The following is an 18,216-nucleotide window of genomic DNA, read 5'->3' as shown; positions in this document are numbered from 1 at the left end:
GCTGAGATCTGCCAAACAATGGAATTACCAGGTCAAATTACCCTCAGGACTCTGACAGCTAGGGAAGCTAAGTGTTATGGGGGAGGGGAGAAGTAAATGGACTGGAATTCATTGTCTCACAAATTAGTGCAATTTAAACTGAATTAGAAAAAAGGGCAGCAGTAAACAGCACTTTGAGTGTGTTCTGTGGCATTTGCACTGCTTCTGTTTTAAGTAGTCATTCAGCAGCTGGGAATGTTACTTACACTGTTCTATTTTACTCAGTACTTTGTACGCATGCAACATCTATGAAATGACAGGAACTTTAGGCAAACGGAGGCCTGCATGATGTAACATTTTTGAGCCAAACAATGATTTCTGGGATACTGGATGGCAACCTGATTTATCCAAACCACGTCAATATGCCAGCCTCCAGGTGGTCAGAGTCTGGAATTACATATAAAAATATTTAGAATCCTGTAAATAATCCCAGAGTGCTGTTAAAGTGTAGGAAACATCATGCCATGACATTTTAAACATGTTTTTTGAGTCTGTAATTGCGGTACTCCTTTAAGGGACACAGAGTGCGAGAGGTACCTGGCTGGACAGTCTACCCTGCCATAATACATCCTGTTGTCTGCTAGTCAGATAGGATCAGAACTACTGAACTGCATGGTTATTAAGGGAGATGGATTTTAGGGAATGGATGAGTAGCTCATGGTTGACCATATCAAAGGCCTTTAACAGGTCTAGAAAGAGGGCTGAGGATAGTCTATTGTTATTCCTGTTCTGGTATATGGCATTGGTAAAGGAAAGGAGGGCAGAGGTGGTGCTGTGATGTGGCCTAAAGTCATGCTGAGAATTAGTCATCAGGTTGTTCTGTATAAGATAATGCATTAGTTGCTTATGTACTCACTTCTCCATTATTTTGGCTAGTGGTGAAAGAATGGCAATGGGTCTAGAGTCGGATAGTTCTGTTGAACTACCACCTTTGTGGAGTGGGATAACATGGGACATTTTCCAGAGGGAGGGGATAGCACCATGAGATAAGGTTCTATTGATCAGGATAGAGATGGGGTATGCTATGGCATCTGCAGCTTTTTGTATGTACTCTGCAGGGAGGAGGTCAGCAAAAAGGATAGTTGGTTTTAATTTTTTGATTAGGGTTTGGATAAAAGTGGTAGAGACAGGTTGGAAGTTAAAGAGGGGATGAATAGTGGGTATATTAGAGGTAGGGTTAGAGTGTGTGGGAGTAAGTTGGTTAGCTAGGGATTGGATTGTTTCAGTGAAAAAGTTATTAAAGGCACCAGCAATGGTCTCTGAGGATTTATGGGTGAAGTTTGATGGAGTTGGGGTGGTCGACTGTCCTGGATGAAGAAGCTGGTTTATACCTGCCCAGAACTTTTGGAGATTGTTTTGGTGTTTACGTACAAGGTTTTGGTAGTAGCTTTTCTTGTCTAGCAGAATCAATTGTCTGTTCATAGGTTCATACTAGGCTATCTGCCCAAGGGCATTTATAAGCCTAGCCCATAGTTATGTGGCTTTCGCCACCCCTTTAGTTTGAATAAAAACTATGCCTATCATTTTGCTGTGCCTCTGTCAAGCAGTGACACTGAAGTAATCCCTGGGGTATATCTGCGATCTCCATTCCATTGGTCAAGATTCCTCTTGAACAAGGCCAGCGAGGTGCTCTGCCTCGCATGTACCGGGATTTTGTTCCACAGCACAGGGGAGTCTCTGGGTGATGAATCTGTCCCACCAGCACGTTCTATTTATAACCGTGTCAAGGTTTAAGTCTCCCGCCCTTGTGGTTCTGAGGGATCTAGATTTTTTGAGGTGAAGCATATTCATCAAATCTGGGTTTGACATGGCCTTATATGTCAGGCACAGGTCACCTCTGAGCAAGCGGTATGAGACTGAATAGAGCTGGAGTTCTTTCAGTCGGGCAGCATAAGACATATTTTTGAGACCCTTTATCCTTTTGGTGAGGAACTTTTGGGGCCTTTCAAGCTGCAGCAGGTGTCTGGTCAGATACATTCCGAACGGGGCATTGTACTCAATCATAGGTCTAATGAGTGATGAGTACAGTTGTTTGTGACTACCCTCTCAGGGTGCCTGGAACCAACAGGGGTTTCAGTGCTTGGAAAGCATATTGAACTGCTGACCTCTTTTTTTCAGGTTTACATGGAGTTTCCTCTGATTTGGTTCATGTGTCTTGTAACTTCAAGCCTCGAGAGAGAGAGTGCTTCCCAAACCTGCTTTGAGGCATCTGTAGTCATTGTCTGATTGTGAGTTGGGGGGCAGAAAGGCACAGCCTTTGTTCCTTTTGAAAACAGTAATCCACCAGCCCAAATCTTTTTTTTAATGATTAGAAACCAATGTTTACAGAAAACTGTACTGTACATACTGTGTAGTCCTCATGTGTGGTGCATTTACTGTAGTATGTATTACAACATATGTCTTTACAGACTACAGTTAAACTGCAATAAATATTCAGTTAATTAACTGATCAGTGTTTACACTGTACAGTGTGGATATATCACTGCTACTTTCAGCATCAATGTATATACCATTTTCTTATATCTATATTTTTTGTAGATTAAAAAGGCCATCCTCCTCTTCCTAGACAAAACCAGGTTCCAAAGAATCTTTGACCAGGATTGGGTGATGAGTCCTCGCTGTGCATGTGATGATATTCACTTGACAATGAAGGCCTGGCTGGGCCTGCTTGCCAGACTTGCAAAAGAGTTAAGAAGCCCAAAGCCACAAAGAATCAATTTGGTGACTGGGTATGAGACGAGGTGCAAGCTTCAAATGCAGTCTCTTGCATTTGACCAATGACTGCAGTTTAGACTGAGCAAGGGAATACCTCTTGTCAGCAACAACGCTGCTGTCTTCTACTACTAACACAGCTAATCCTTCCTCCTCTACTGCTTCTTCAGTAGGCATGTCTCTACTGGTTGGATATAGTACTTGTCATTGGAAAGTTCTGCTTTTTAGTCCATCTGACCAGACATGTCAGAGTTGTCTGACATAACAGCCTCCATGGGGGGTGTGTGCCATCAGGGGCAGGTAAACTCCTTAGATGTTGAGCCTGTACCAAAACTTCCTTTTTACTGGCACTTGGACTGAGAAGCACCTGGGGTGTCCTCGGACTCCTCTGGCCAAGTGTGTGAATTCCATGGGTGGACACTTGATGACCACTATATGGCACCACTGAAGTTCATTGGATAAATGCCACTGACATTTTATGATCTGAATGAGATAAAATGGTGCCCCTTCTAGCTTTAATAGTTTTTGGACGAAACTTTCTACAAATGGTTCAAACAGTGACATTGTGACCGAGACTTAAACAGTATAAACACTCGCCATGCCTGTCTTTGAAAGTGATTTGTCTTTTGCAAGGATACTTGGCCAGCATCCCCAGACATATGTTTGGTAACATCAGGCATATGCACAAAAAAATCAAGTCCTTCGCAAACAACCCTATAATAGAAAGAATAATAAACAAATCCCCTAGAAGGTACTTACCTGCTCTCTTCCACTTGGGGCCTGACATGATGGAATACTTGAATGTCTCACTGTATCACAGCATCCAGCAAGAAAGAATGGAAAATGACCAACCATACATTTGCCTTTACATTGACATAAGTACATGACCACAGGGCAGGAGATGTATAGTCACAGCAAGGAGAAAGAGATGGGCTCTGAAACTCACACTGGTTTTTGGATTCCACCTGCAGCAGTAATCCTTAAAGTTATGACCGACTCCGTGAACTACATGAAGATTATCTCTGTAATACATTCCTAGTGTGTGGGCCAATACAGCACCTTCTCCAATCCCAGAATTCCCTCCTCACAGGATTGGTCTGAGCTTAAGTCTTTGCTAGTTCAGTTGAGCTCATAATCTTCATGTTCCAGTGAACTGGTTGGACCCTTACCCATCTTGAAGAGATTCAAGCATGAAGTTGCTGTCTGAGTATTTATCCCTGTGGCAGTACTCATACTCACCAACACTCAGTTATAGAGGGAGAAATTCCTATGTGCTGGCAGGCTGGAAAGCAACTGCCTGAAGCTCTGAGTCATAGTACTATTAAATGCGAAAAAAATCTTGTATAATGCAGAAAGTTACATTACTTGTTCATCTGTTCAGTGTAAACGACTTTAATTTATAGACAATGGTGTATGATGAAATGGCAGATGAAAATTATCCAATTCTTGATTATACTAAACAATAAAAGCAAAGAGGGCTTGCCTAAACCAATGACAATGGTTTCAGACTTTGGAATTATAACTGACTGGAGCTTACAAATCTTATACTCTCACTGGGTGATGGAAGGAAAAATCTAGTTCTTCATTATATTAAAGAAACGACCTGGTGCTTTAAATATTTTCCTTACCTTTTATCGAGACCATGTTGTGCAATTTCGTTTTCTCTCTCTCTCTCTGTGACAAAACTTACCTCGCTGCTGCTGCCTCTCAGGTGTTGTACCTCCATTTTCATCCTCTATTTTTTCTGTCCCGATTAAGATGGAAGAAGTTGGGAACAGGATGTTCTGCATACTGGCAAGTTTTATTTCAATATGATGTGCTAAAGTTGGGATCTGTGTTGGTGTGCATGTTTGCAAGGGATATATCAGCTACAAGGGTACTTACTAGCCAGATGTCTGGATTGAGAGATGCAGTGGTTGAGATGGACACAGAAAGTAGTACTGAAGTGTTAAAAACAGTGTCACACAGTTCATGTACACAGCAATGTACTATGCTGTGATAGAACTAGAGTGGAGGCATCACCTGTTTTACAGTACAGATAATCAGAGGTATGAAAATACTGAGGCCAACACCAGCAGGAACTGCCAAACATCTCAGGCAGGACACAAGCACTTGTGTTGTGTGGAGTTCTACAGCACAGTTTTGCTTCAAAGGACAATCCAAAAACAAGAATAGGCTTCTTTTCAGTGTGAGTTTCAATACCATTTGTCAGGCAAGTGAACATTCACCAAACTGAATGACAACTGTATTATACTAAACTAAATTCCTTATATTCTAAAGCTCACACGATGAATATTTGCCATATTTGTTATTATGCTAATTGAGATGGGTTAAGAAGACTGTTTTACTTACCAATCCTCTCGCTGTTTTTCATATTCCTCCAAATTGGGTCTGATTTGCTTCGTCAGCCTCTGATACTGTCGCAACTGTGCAGCTGCATAATCTGGAATAACAAGTCATACGCTGCTATAAAATTAAAATAAAAGAACACAGATACAAAGGCACCATAATGGCAATCAGAATAGTATCAAATGAACTGGTTGACTTTCAAATAAACTGCGGTGGTGGTGCTGCGGTAGCATTGTCGCCTCACAGTAAGACGTTGTCCTGTTCGATTCTCAGCTAGAGCGTCTTCTGTGTGGAGACATGCATGAATGGGCGTACCTTCGTTGAAGGTTGTGCATCAGGGCCGGCAATTCGGCATGTAAAAATCTACTGCCAATCATTAGTGGACCGGAGTTCCGCTGTGGCGACCCCTAACCAGGAAAAGCCGAAAGACACAACAACAACAACAGAGCCTAGCCCACCCTCCTTGGTATCAATGATCAGTTTATCTTGGTTCACAACAGATAAAACAAAATGCTAACTTGGGGAGACCTGTCAATGAATGCTTAAAGAGCACAGAATTCTCTTCTTTCCGTAGTAGGGAAGCAAAAATATTGTCACTTTTAAAGTCAAGGGAGTAATTTGTTATAAGCAGCACACATCTGTTTCTAAGGAGGTGGGAAGAAAAGTGGGGTACATCACAAGTTAATTGACTGGAAAGAGCAGGGGAAGCAATTTTAGGCATGAAGATATAAGAAATAATAGAACAGCTACATTTTCAGACTGTGACTATATTTCACAATAAAGCAAGTAAATATTTTTTTAAAACCATTGTGTGATCTGACATGGAGAAATGACAGCATAACATCAAATCATTATTATGTTTCATATAAAAGATAAATTAATAAAAGCATGACTATAAAACAGTCACTGTTTTAACTACCTTCCAGGCCATCAACAAATTCCCCCAGCTGCTGGATAAATAACAGACCCTACTTAACCCTCAAGCTCAAAGAAATGAACTACTTCAGGACTGAATGTTTGTATCAGGCGCAAAGTCCCTGTATTTTTTTTTCTTCTTAAAATACCTTTGTATCATAAAATTAGCTCAGAGAAAAACATGTTCGCACAATTAACATTCAAACCAATTATCTTAAACAAGTTTAAAAAACTGTCCCCTACATGGACCCTGAAATAGATGCTGTATGCTGTTAATCATTAATCATTCATTCTAAATCACAAACTAGCCAAACTCAGTTCAGGTTCTAACACATTACAGTGGTTGAAAGGTTACCTGGAAAAAAGAACATTACAGGTATACCACAATACCACTACTTCTAAATGTAGTACTCTGCATAGTGGAGTACTGCTAGGTTCTGTTCTAAACCCTCTTCCATTCTCCCTTTTCATAAATGATTTCCCAGGCTTTTACACTGTTATGTATGGGGAGGACCTCCTGATCCTTGAATCTCACAAAAAATCCAATGGTCTACAACAAAAGCTCCAATGCAGATGTACCTTTCACACAGACTGGAGCCATAGTAACAAGTTATTAATAAATCCAGCATCATGGTCTTTGTAACATGCCAAAGACTACAAGCACTCTTGACTACATGAATTTCAGCTAGACATGGTAATATTGTACCAAAACAAAGACAACCTGGGTCAGTCCTTTATTACTCCTTGACCTTATCCTAACACACTGACATGGCTATCAGTAAAACCTTCACCAAACTAAAACTCTGCACCCCCAAACTGGAATATGGACTTCCCCTACTCACTTTCCACTCTACTACCAACATTACCTGGAAACTCCAAACAGCAGAGAACAAAATATGCAGATCTGTTCTCTTCACCATAAACCCCTATGCACTACTGCAGATTTCTAACTTGTTTCAAATGGTTTCAATGAATGCTAGCCAAATCTAGAGCCACTTTCCTCTTTGGCACCTTATTATTCAAAATACTTACTCAGGGCTACTGTCTCATCTCCCTCCCCAATGCAAACTCCAAACATGACCCCCCCCCCAATTTCACTATTAGGGACACTACTACAAACATCATCCTCCTCATCAAGCCAAGGTTCAAAACCACAATGGGAAAGAAAGCTTCTCCGACATTGGACCCTCACTCTGAAATCACCTACCTAGCAAAGTGAGAGAGCAAGGTACACTGGAAACTTAAGACGAAATAAAAAGGGCACCTCACTAATGAAACCAGTGCATTTGCTCTCAAAACAGTATTTAGTAACTACTTACTGTAAAGATTACCTATGCATATTATCATTTTTGTTTCAGATGTAAAATTAGAACACCTTGTAAATTATCAATGCCTACCACATAAACAATGTAAAATACTTTATGCTGTAAAATGTATATTTCTATTATCTGTTTAAATGTTTTCTGTATGTAGCTGTACCTCAACCTATTTTGGCTTGAGTTATGTCTGAAAAGGGTCATCTGATCAGCCCACTTACCTAGTTATCAAACTGTAACAAATGAATAAATAAATCAAACAGCATCCCTTCCCAACCTGTCGCAAAGTAATATCCCATGGTGGATTTCAAGACCATGGTATGTTACTATGTGGCATAAGCAGAGGCATCATTTAAAGAATACATGTGAAATTTCAGTGAAACACTGCCCACACACTTTTATGTTGCATTAAACATGTTTTACTTGCAGAATCCTGCAGCTGAATCTGCATTTCATGCTTTAACTACCAGTTGCTGCTTACACTTCTGTCCGTAATTACCTACAGCCACTGCAGCAAATTTGCTGTAGATTTTATCTGGGGAGGATTGTGTGCATGTGCGTGTGCGTGTGTGTGTGTGTGTGTGTGTGTGTGTGTGTTGGGGGAGGTCTATCATCATTGCACCTGCTACCATTCGTGTGGAAGACAGTGTATTACTTTTTGTGGGGGATACACTGTGATTAATTACATCTACTTGGCATATGAATAGTTACTAAAACACATAAAACCACAAAATGTTGCAATCCAAAGCCTTTGTTTTTACAACTGCACATTCACACAACCCCTACTTCTGTATGTCAAATCTGAGATTGCAAAACTCACATCTCTCTCTCTCTCTCTCTGTCCAACACAACCAATACTAAAAGCACATTATGTATGCACTGTCAGTTCTAATGTGCTACACTGCTGACTAAAGAAACCTATAATCCTTCTCTGGCAATGTTCAAAGACTCCCTTAACTGGTACATGACAAACTGTAGATCTTCCTTTTGTGGGTTAAGTACGAATCCTTTTCAGATATGGTAGGTATCAAAGCCCCATTTCAATGCTGAGATACTTGCATGAATTTCACAAAAAAACAGTGAAAAATAAGAGTGCATTGGGTGAGTGAAGTGTGAGAAAAGCCCCCAATGCCCCTATGCAGGGAATGACACCCATTACTAAATATAATCATCTCCAAAGTCACACCACCTTAGGGAAAAGGGGCAAATTCACTGAGGTGCCCAGTTGACGAAATGGAGCTTAATCATATACTTCCATTTTCATCTAAAGCTTATTTATCACAGACTTTAGAAAAGGACCAGGAAAGTAATTAATATGTAGAAAATTGCTGTTATTCTCACTAGAGGAATATATATTTTATTCACCAGTGCTGCTTGATGGAATCAGTGGCTGAAAAAGTACAGTTTTGTACCTACCATAATGATGATGATCGAGATGCCCTGCTCCAGTCCTGAGTATTGGGTATAGTCCAGCGTCCCAGTCGGCCGGAATACCAGAGAGAGAATTGGGCGCCGGGTCATGGGCCTTAGACTGGCGTCAGTACGCCAGGTACTAATGCATGACCGTCATTTCCTCAGTCTTTTCTTGCCCCAGATGTCAGAAGACCCAAAAGACAAGTCCCAAAACAACCTGCACCAATAAACATGTACAATATATACAGTAATATATATACAAAAATATAAGCATGTAAAGGCACCTACACAATCACCCTGAAACACAGAGGGAAGGGAGGGTAAATCCTCGAACATCTACATTTATGGTAGGTACAAAACTGTACTATGTTCTCGTCTTCCCTTGCTGCAGTCCTGACTATTGGGTAGAATCCCAAAGCAGAGGTAAGGGAGGCTGGCAAATTATAAAGTAGCAGGAGCTGACAACATGCCTTGTAAAACAGCTGTGGCAAAACCAGCTCTAGACTTAGAGTATATAGGCAGGTGATAATGCCTAGAAAGTATGCACTGAACTCCAAGTAGCTGCTTCCAGAATATCCTTAGTTGCCACCCCTTAGAAATGCTGTTGAAGTGGCAGTAGCCCTAGTGGAATGAGGCCTAATCCCAGCTGGAACCTCTTTGCCATGATGGGAATAACAAAATGCAATGCAAAGCCAATCCACCTAGAAATAGTTTGTTTTGACACAGGTTTGCCCTGTGAACTTAAAGCAAAAGAAACAAGTAACTGCTGAGACTGCCTAAAATCTTTAGTCCTGCTCAAATAATAACGCAATTGCCTGTGTACATCTAAAGTGTGCAAAATCTTTTCCCCTTTATTTTGAGGATCTGCAAAAACGTAGGCAAATGAATAGTTTGGTTTAAAGCCACACTAGAAACCACCTTAGGCATAAAGGAAGGATTAGTACGTAATGATACCCTGTCCTTATGGAAAATCAAAAGGGCTCTACTGCCATAAGGGCCTGCAACTCAGACACCCTTCTTGCAGAAGTAACCAACAGAAAAGCCGTCTTCCATGACAAATATTTCAATTCAGCAGTAGCTGCCGGCTCAAAAGGTTGTAGAGTAAGTTTTTCCAACACAAAATTGAGATCCCAAGCAGGAGTAGGAGCTCTACGGGGGTCTTATATTCTTTGCCCCTCTAAGAAACTGCTTGAACAAAGGATCTGAAAACAAAGGTGGGTCACAATCATAGTGAGCTGAAATTGCTGCAGCATGAATCTTTATGGAAGAAAGACAAACCTTTGTCCAATAACTCAGTAAGATATTGAAGAGCCACACTCAAATTAGGCTCTGAAATCTCCAAATTCTTTGCTGTACACCAAAAATTTTTTCTCTGCACACTCTCCTAGTACTAGGCCTTCTAGCTTCCATAATCACATTTAAAACTTGTTGAGGAAGCTGAGACCTTCCATGTTTCAACACAGAATATGCCAAGCTGTGAGATGGAGAGATTGAAGCTTGACATTGAGCAGATGACCGTCCTTCTGAGATAACAGATGAGGAATCAGAGGTAAAGGCCATGGAGGCTTCTTTACAAGACTCCTTAGAAGTGGGTACCAGTGTTGCCGAGGCCAATCTGGAGCTATCAAAATCATCCTTGGCCTGTCCTGTCTGACCTTTAGTAATACCTTTGGAAGAAGAGGTAGAGGTGGAAAAGCATAGACATGAAGGTTTTTCCAACTGAAAGACAGAGCATCCACTTTCCAAGCTGTGTGATGAAACCCCTTTGTGCAATACTTTGGCAGCTGGTGGTTTAGTGGAGAAGCGAACAGATCTATGTCTGGAGTTCCCCATGACACTGTCAATTTCTGAAATACATGAAGATCCAGTTTCCACCGTGGGGATCCATGATTTGTCTGCTTAATACATCTGCTAGGGAGTTCTGTGCTCCTGGCAGAAACCTTACCTGAAGAGTCAGTTGCAGGCTTATTGCAGTCTCCCATAAAATCATTGCTTGCCTGCATAGAGGATAAGAATGTGTTCCCCTTGCTTGTTGATGTACCACATGACAGTTGTGTTGTCTGTCAGAATCAACACCTGCCCTGGAAGAAGTAACCTTGAACGCCATCAATGCAAACTGGACTGCTAACATCTCCTTCATGTTGATATGTAGATGCTGTAGTCTGGCAGGCCACTTGTCTTGTATCCACTTTCCATTTAGATGAGCTCCCCAAGCAGTGTCCAAGGCATCTGTCGTTAAAATCTGACTTCCTCTGGCGGGTCACAGAGAGTCCCTTGTTTAGTGACATTCCTGAGCCCACCACAAGAATTCCTTTTGAAGGCAAGGTATTATTTGAATGACAGTGTCCAAATCTTGGCAGTGCTGTGTCCATACATTTTGAGATACCATTGCAGCTTCCTCATATGCAGTTTGGCATTGGGAAGCACCAGAATACAAGATGCCATGAACCCTAATGCTTGAAGGACTGTCCTTGCAGTCACGGACTGATGAGATAGTTGATGGAAGTAAAGTGACAGACTCTTTTGTTTGTCCGGGGTTAAAGGCCATCTGGGCTGCTGTATTCAGTCTCACACCCAGAAACATGTCTTGAGAGGGTACTAGACTGGACTTTATTTCGTTTCACAGAATACTAGGCATCTTAGCACTGCTATGACATATTCCAGATGCTGTAGAAGGTGTTCTTTCTTGAGCCAGAATCAGGCAGTCGTCCAAGTAAGGATAAATTTGAATGCCTTGAAGCCTGAGTAAGCTATCACTGGAGCCAGAACCTTTGTGAATACTCAGTAGATAAGCCAAAGGCAATGCAGAGAACTGATAATGAAAATCTCCAGTTAGCGCAGATACTTTCTGCAACTTAGCCTTATGGGCACATGAAGGTAAGCTTCCTTGAGATCCAAAGTTACCATCCAGTGATCCTTGCCCAGCAGAGGTAACAGTTGCTGTAACGTCAACATCTTGAACTTGGGAATGTCCAGATAAGTGTTGAGGATAGATAAATCCAAAATTGGTCTCCACGTGTTCCCCTTCTTTGGTACTAGGAACAGGCGAGAATAAAAAGCCCCTTTCTGACACAGGGACTGGCTGAATAGCCCCTATCTGGAGTAACTGAGAAACTTGCTTGAGAGCCTCTTTTCTTTGTGGAGGAGGAACATCTGGCATGCCTTTGAAAGGGGGCATTGTGTGGAAATAAAATCTGTACCCGTGATGAATGATATCCAGCACCCATCTGTCTTGAGTGATTAAATCCTAATTTTCTTTGAAAAGAGACAATCTTCCTCCCAAAGGAGCTGCCAGACGAGAGTCCACTGGCAGCTGAAAAGGCAGGTCATTGGTTCTGCTTACGAAAGGACTGACCCCTGCCCTCACCAGAAGTCTGAGCAGGTGAACTGTCTGATCTAGGCCTAAACAAACCTTGAGCCCTGCCCCTACCACGTCTAGATCTACCCCTAGACTGGGAACCATAAGCAGGATATGTCCACCCCTTAGCAGGCCAATTTCTACTAAACTTGGAGGTTGCACCTGCAAAATCTTTAACAGTCTGCATAGACTTAGCTTTGTCCTCCATTTTCTTAAAACTGCTTCCACAGGCGTCCAAACAACACATCAGACTGTAAAGGAGCATCCAAAATCCTGGTCTTAACATGCTCAGCTAAATTCTGATCCTTCAACCATGCATGTCTGAAGAACAGAACTAGTAGCAGCCACCCGAGGAGGCCTGAACAGCAGCAAAACCACACTGCAAAGAATGCTTACCCACTTGTTCAGACACATGAACCAAATCCAGCAATCCAAAGCATCCACCTTAGATTTCAATTGTGAAAGATAATTCTGATATTTCAGCATATGAAATTGACAACGCCCTCATGGCTAGAGTGGAAGAAGTATATACTTTCACCTATCCAAAGCCCTTGCCTCTTTATCAGAGGGTACAGGATTTTTAACAACAGAAGCTTTAACACCTTTAGGCCCCTGAGAAACAGTTTCTGGGTCGCCCTGGGACTCTTAAACAAATACTTATGAGCCGGGCACCCTATAATACCTATCAGGCTTAACAGGAGCAGGAGGCAAGGAATCAGGGTTCAGAGAAGCCTCTGCAAAAATCCTCCACCACATTCAACACAGGAGGAATAGCTAAGGGCCTATGCTGAGGCAAAACAAGAATTCCCTAAGCCTTTTCTGGAGTCAGAGTAATCTTGGCCTTCCCATTTAAAGTGCTCCCTCATGGAGTGAAGAGTCTCTGAAAATGAAAAATCCTCAGGAGGAGAAGCTGAAGGAGTGGAATCATCCACATCAGAATCAGAATAAGCAGGAAACTCTTGCAAGTCTTCCACAGAAGACTCTGAAGCCTGTGAACACTGTTCAAAACTATCAAACTCCTGTTCCACCCTAGGCCTCTTATCAGGTGGGGGCATAGAACCTCTAATCAGAGTAATCAAATCTTCAGCCATTTTAAGCATATGTTTCTTAGGCACAGAGCCCGAAATGCTAGGAGAAGCCCCTACAGAAGCTGAACTTGGCCTTCCTCTAAAAGAAGCTCTGGAAACAGAAGGAGAGGCCCTAACTACCTTGGAGAGAGAGGGAAGAACAGTTACCTGAGAAGCCCCCTCAGCCTGGCCTACTTCCTGAGAGGGCACAACCTGTAACAGTAAAGTATCTGCCTGAGACTCCATAGAGACTCCTGGCAAACCTCCCCTGAGCCTTCTAAAGGACGGCGTCCGGGACTGCGGTTCCTCACCCCTAGACTTCACTGTTTTGTCCTTGCGCTTCTTAGATGAAGCGGCCGGAGCATCCGGCGGCATAGTATAATGCAACGCTGCCCAAACACTAACCTAGCACAATCAAGCCTCCTCTTAATAGTGCGCTTATTAAATCTAGCACAAGGCGGCAACCAACAACGTCGTGCTCAGGCCCTAAACAAGGTATACACAATGTATGATAATCCCTATCGGTATCTGCTTCCCACAAGAAATACAGTTATTCACTTTTTCTGACATCCGGTAATATACTGAGGCAAGAAAAACCAAAATGTTCCCCACGGTTACTTAGCCAACTCTGTACTCGGTCTGAAACTCCGGTTTGGAAAATCTCAGAACGCCAACCTGCACTCGAAAATTGCTTCTGCATCGGACCATGCGGCAAAAGACTGAGGTCATGCGCATTAGTACCCTGACGTACTGGCGTCAGTCTAAGGCGCCATGCTCTGGTATTCGGGCCGACTGGGACGCGGACTATACCCAATAGTCAGGACTGCAGCAAGGGAAGACGAAGAACATCCATAAAACACTTCTGGAACAAGGAGGGGGGGTAGTTGTTGTTCTATAAGACTACAGATCAGCTATTCTCTCCAATGGGAAAGTAAACATTGTTTTACTAATGCTGTGTGTGACAGGTTCCCTAAATATGTATTACATACTACTGACTACTGAAATTACAAGCAGGATATTTACTCTATAAATAAAGAGTTTTACTGTTAGTCTTTCTGACGGGAGGAACATAAAGTTGGGTAAGAACTTACGATAACAGTGGATATCCTACTGATCACAGTGCAGTTAAGTATACCAAACTGCTGCCTTATCTTGCCAAATGGCCTGGACATCCAGCCAGGGTACCAAAGCCAAAACCTTCCTTAGAGCCATACATTTAACATATAACCTAAGCTCATAGGCCCTAAGGGTACATAAGTGGACATATGAGTATGAAATTATAAATTATGTACTCACCATAACTAGGCATCTGTGTTGTCCACTTTCATTCTTCCTCACTTGTGGGTTACAAATCTGATCCTTGGATCTAACTTAGCAGCATACTTCAGACTTCAGATCCAACTCTCGAGCTCCTCTCTCTACCCATAATGCCTTACTGCATCCCTGTTGCCTCATATTGAGTTTGCTGCTCTATTTTTCAATAATAGAAGGGAAACAGATGTAGCCAGATGGAAAACAAAGAGCTCAAACCTGAAACTGTAGATTCCAAATACAGTGCAATAGGTCCTTCCAGAAGAAAAATGGATGGAAGATGGATGGGAGGGGAGTTGAGGAAGAATGAAAATGGACAGCATAAAACAAGTAATCTAAGTGGTATCCCCGAAGTCTCAAAACAACCCACTAAAGTGTAGTGGGTGTAAAAACAAAACAGTGTAAGAAACTTCTCTGTGTGGAAGATTTTCAGTCCATATATTTCTAGTTAATCACTGTATATTAATCAGATCAGACAAGAGTAGTAGAAGTAGCGAACGTAAACCTGTCAAGTCAAAAAGTAATAATAGAAAATATATAATTCTACGGCATTACTAAGTATTCGAAAGTAATCCAAGCAAGGCAGGCAGTCTGTTTCCAGTCGAAAATCCTTTATTAAGTACACAGACAAGCGATCCAAGTAAAACAAAAACAGAGTAATAATTTCCTCACAAGCTTTCTAAATATATATATACTTTTTATCAGGCATGGGAGTGGTTTATTGTGCTGTAAAACAAAGTGTTATTGGTACACATGTTAAATTCACATCCCTTCCCCCATCAGCGTGACATTTGAGCTGGTCCTGCCCTACCTAGTAGTTGTCATAATAATATATAGCCCTAATGTACTTTAATGGTACATCTTATTTAACCAAATTATTAAGTAGATTATTAAGTCTATGAAATGGACAACATAGATACCTAGTTATGGTGAGTACATAACTTATAAATCTGATGTTGTCCTTTTCAATCTTCCTCACTTATGGGACAGAGTCCCCAGCTACGCTGACCTTGACTGGCCTTCATTGAAGGATATTCCAGAGTATTGTCGAACCAAAGGAAACTCTATTTTTAGATATGATGCCCAATTTGTAGTGTGAAATGAAGGTATGAGTCTTGGACCATGTAGCTGCTGAACAAATGTCATCAATAGAGGTTCTTGACCAAAAAGCAGATGAAGTGGCCATGTATCTAGATGAATGAGCTCGGGGAGGTTTTGTTAATGTCACACCCTTCTGACAGTACATCCATGAGATACAGTTTGTAATCCATTTAGCTAGGGTAACTTTAGAAAATGGTTGGCTTATGTGATTTGGAGAGAAAGGTACAAAAAGGTGGTCTAACTTTCTAAACTGTTTTGTTCTGTGAAGGTAAAAATGTAGTTGTCTGTGCACATCAAGGAGGTGTATCATGTACTCTTCTTTATTTGAAAAATTTGGAAAGAAAACAGGCAACTGAATGGATTGGTTGATGTTATTTTCAGAAGCCACTTTAGGTAAAAAAGAAGGGTTAGACTGCAGGGAAGCCCTATCTTTTAGAAAAACAATGTAAGGGGTTTTGCTGGGGTTCAGATATTCTTTCTGCTGAAGTTATAGCTACCAAGAAAACAGTCTTCCATGATGAAAATTTTAGATCAGATTTGTGTGACGGTTCAAAGGGTTTTTGTATTAAATCTTCAAATACCGCAGTAAGATCCCAACGTAGTGAGGGATCCTTTATCAGAAGTCTCAGAAGAAAAAATGCCTTTCCTAAAGAGAGCTACACAACCTAGAGAAAGCCAAGGAAAAAGATTTATTCCCTGTGTGGAAACCGGAAATTGTTGCCAACTGAAGCTTAACTGTACAGAAACTAGCCCCATCTTTGAAAAGAGTTGTCACAAAATGTATAATAGCAGAAATTAGTGCAGAAAAAGGATCAGCCTCATTATCTGATGCCCAAATAGTGAACCTTTTCCCATTTACTTTTATAAAAATTTTTGGTAGAATCCTTCTGAGAAGCCAAAATAATGTCACAAACTGGGGAAAAGAACCTGGACTGTATAGCTACTACTGGAAGTGGAGAAACCATGCCGTCAGCTTGAAGGACTGAATGTTGGGGTGTTGAATCCCCCATGGATGAGAGCGGAGATCCTGAGTAGACTCCAGTATCCATGGAGCATAACAAAGATGAGACCGTAGAAAGGGGAACCACAGTTGCCAAGGCCAAAAGGCAGCAATGATTATTACTGAGCTAATCAGCATTTTTGCTTTCTGCAAAAATCTTGGAATCAGGGGAAGAGGAGGATAATGATTAAGACCCGAGGGCCCAACAAGAAGAACAGCATCTCTCAGTGACTCCCACTGAGGGGGGATCAGAGCAAAGTACTTTTTGTTTAGAGGAGTGGCAAATAGGTCACAGCAAGGTTGGCCCCAACGCCTGATGATCATATTCACTACCCACTGATTGAGACACCATTCATGAGGAATTAGAATGGATCTGCTTAGTTTGTCCACAAGCACAATGGTTTTCCCTGGAATGTGCATCGCTATTAGAAACTGGTTTGATTAAATCACCCATTCCCAAACTGTCATGGCCTCTCTGCAAAGGGGGTAAGATCGAGTTCCACCTTGTTTGTTGATATACCAGACTACAGACGTGTCGGTCTGAACTGCAATAGTCCCCAAGAGAAGAGCATCTTGAAATGCTTGCAACGCTAAAAGAAGTACTCATCTCTAGTACGCTGACATGTAAGTTGATCTCTTGGTGGGACCACATGCCTTGAACAGTTCTTCCCAAGAAATGCCCCCCCCCCCACTCCAGCTGATAAGCATCAATGGTCACTGTAGCTACTGGGTTCGGTAGAACAAAGGGTCTGCCAAGAAAACAAAATGTGGGATTGTATCCACCAGCGAATGTGTCGCTTGCAAATCTGGCTGAGTTTTACTTGAAAAGAGAGGTTGACAAAGAATGGACGACTGTACAGCTAGAGTCCACTGGAGGACTTGAATAAAGAAGCATGCAAGTAGTAGTAATATTATGGTAGCTGACATCGACCCAAGGGCTTAAAGCACTAATCTTGCTGGAGGGGATGGATGAGAAAGGATAGCTTAAACTTGGTTTCTGATGGAAGTAATGTGGTGGAGAGGTAAAGATGATACCTGCGTTGTTGCGTCTAAAAATGTCCAGATGAATTCCAGGCTCTGAAATGGTGCAAGTTTTGATTTGGCAAGATTTATCGTAATGCCCACAGCATTGCAAATCTGAAGCAAACAGTCCCTGACATGCTGTAGTTGTTGCTTGGAGAGGGCAGTGAGGACCCAGTCACCCAGATATGGACACACCTGGAATCCCTTCAGTCTCAGGTGAACTGCCATGCATTTGGTAAACACCCTAGGGGCTGTGGTAAGTCCAAAGGCAGAGCTCTGAATTGGTAATGACTGGCTCCCAGCCAAAAGCAAAGATATCTTCTGGATTGTCTATTCTGATGTGATAGTACACATCCTGAAGACCTACAGAGCACATCCAATCATCCTTGTGCAGAAAAGGCAGGATGGACTGAACTGTGACCATTCAGAACTTTGCTTTCTTTATATACTAGTTCAATTTGCTTAGATCCAAAATGGGTCCAAGGTCCCCTGTTTTCTTTGGCACTAAAAAGAAGCACGAATAAGTTCCGAATCCTATCTGGTTGGGTGGGACCTTCTGGATGACTCCTTTCTAGCAGCTTTTGTATTTCTTGGTTCTGGGTGGAACGTCTG

General features: G+C 41.9%; 1 protein-coding gene across 1 annotated transcript in view; it reads right to left on the bottom strand.

Annotated features, from left to right (window-relative positions):
• SYF2 (SYF2 pre-mRNA splicing factor) overlaps positions 1-18,216 on the bottom strand; it is a 669,776-nt gene that overhangs the window by 237,465 nt on the left and 414,095 nt on the right. The window contains exon 5 of the mRNA XM_044060077.1: positions 5,104-5,194. Coding sequence (XP_043916012.1) covers positions 5,104-5,194 — 91 coding nt within the window. The remainder of the gene's footprint in view (positions 1-5,103; positions 5,195-18,216) is intronic.

This window comes from Protopterus annectens, chromosome 1.part2 (assembly GCF_019279795.1).
Source record: "Protopterus annectens isolate FY-2018-M chromosome 1.part2, PAN1.0, whole genome shotgun sequence".
In the NCBI taxonomy this organism is placed as follows: domain Eukaryota; kingdom Metazoa; phylum Chordata; order Ceratodontiformes; family Protopteridae; genus Protopterus; species Protopterus annectens.
This window is presented reverse-complemented; position numbering and strand designations above follow the sequence as displayed.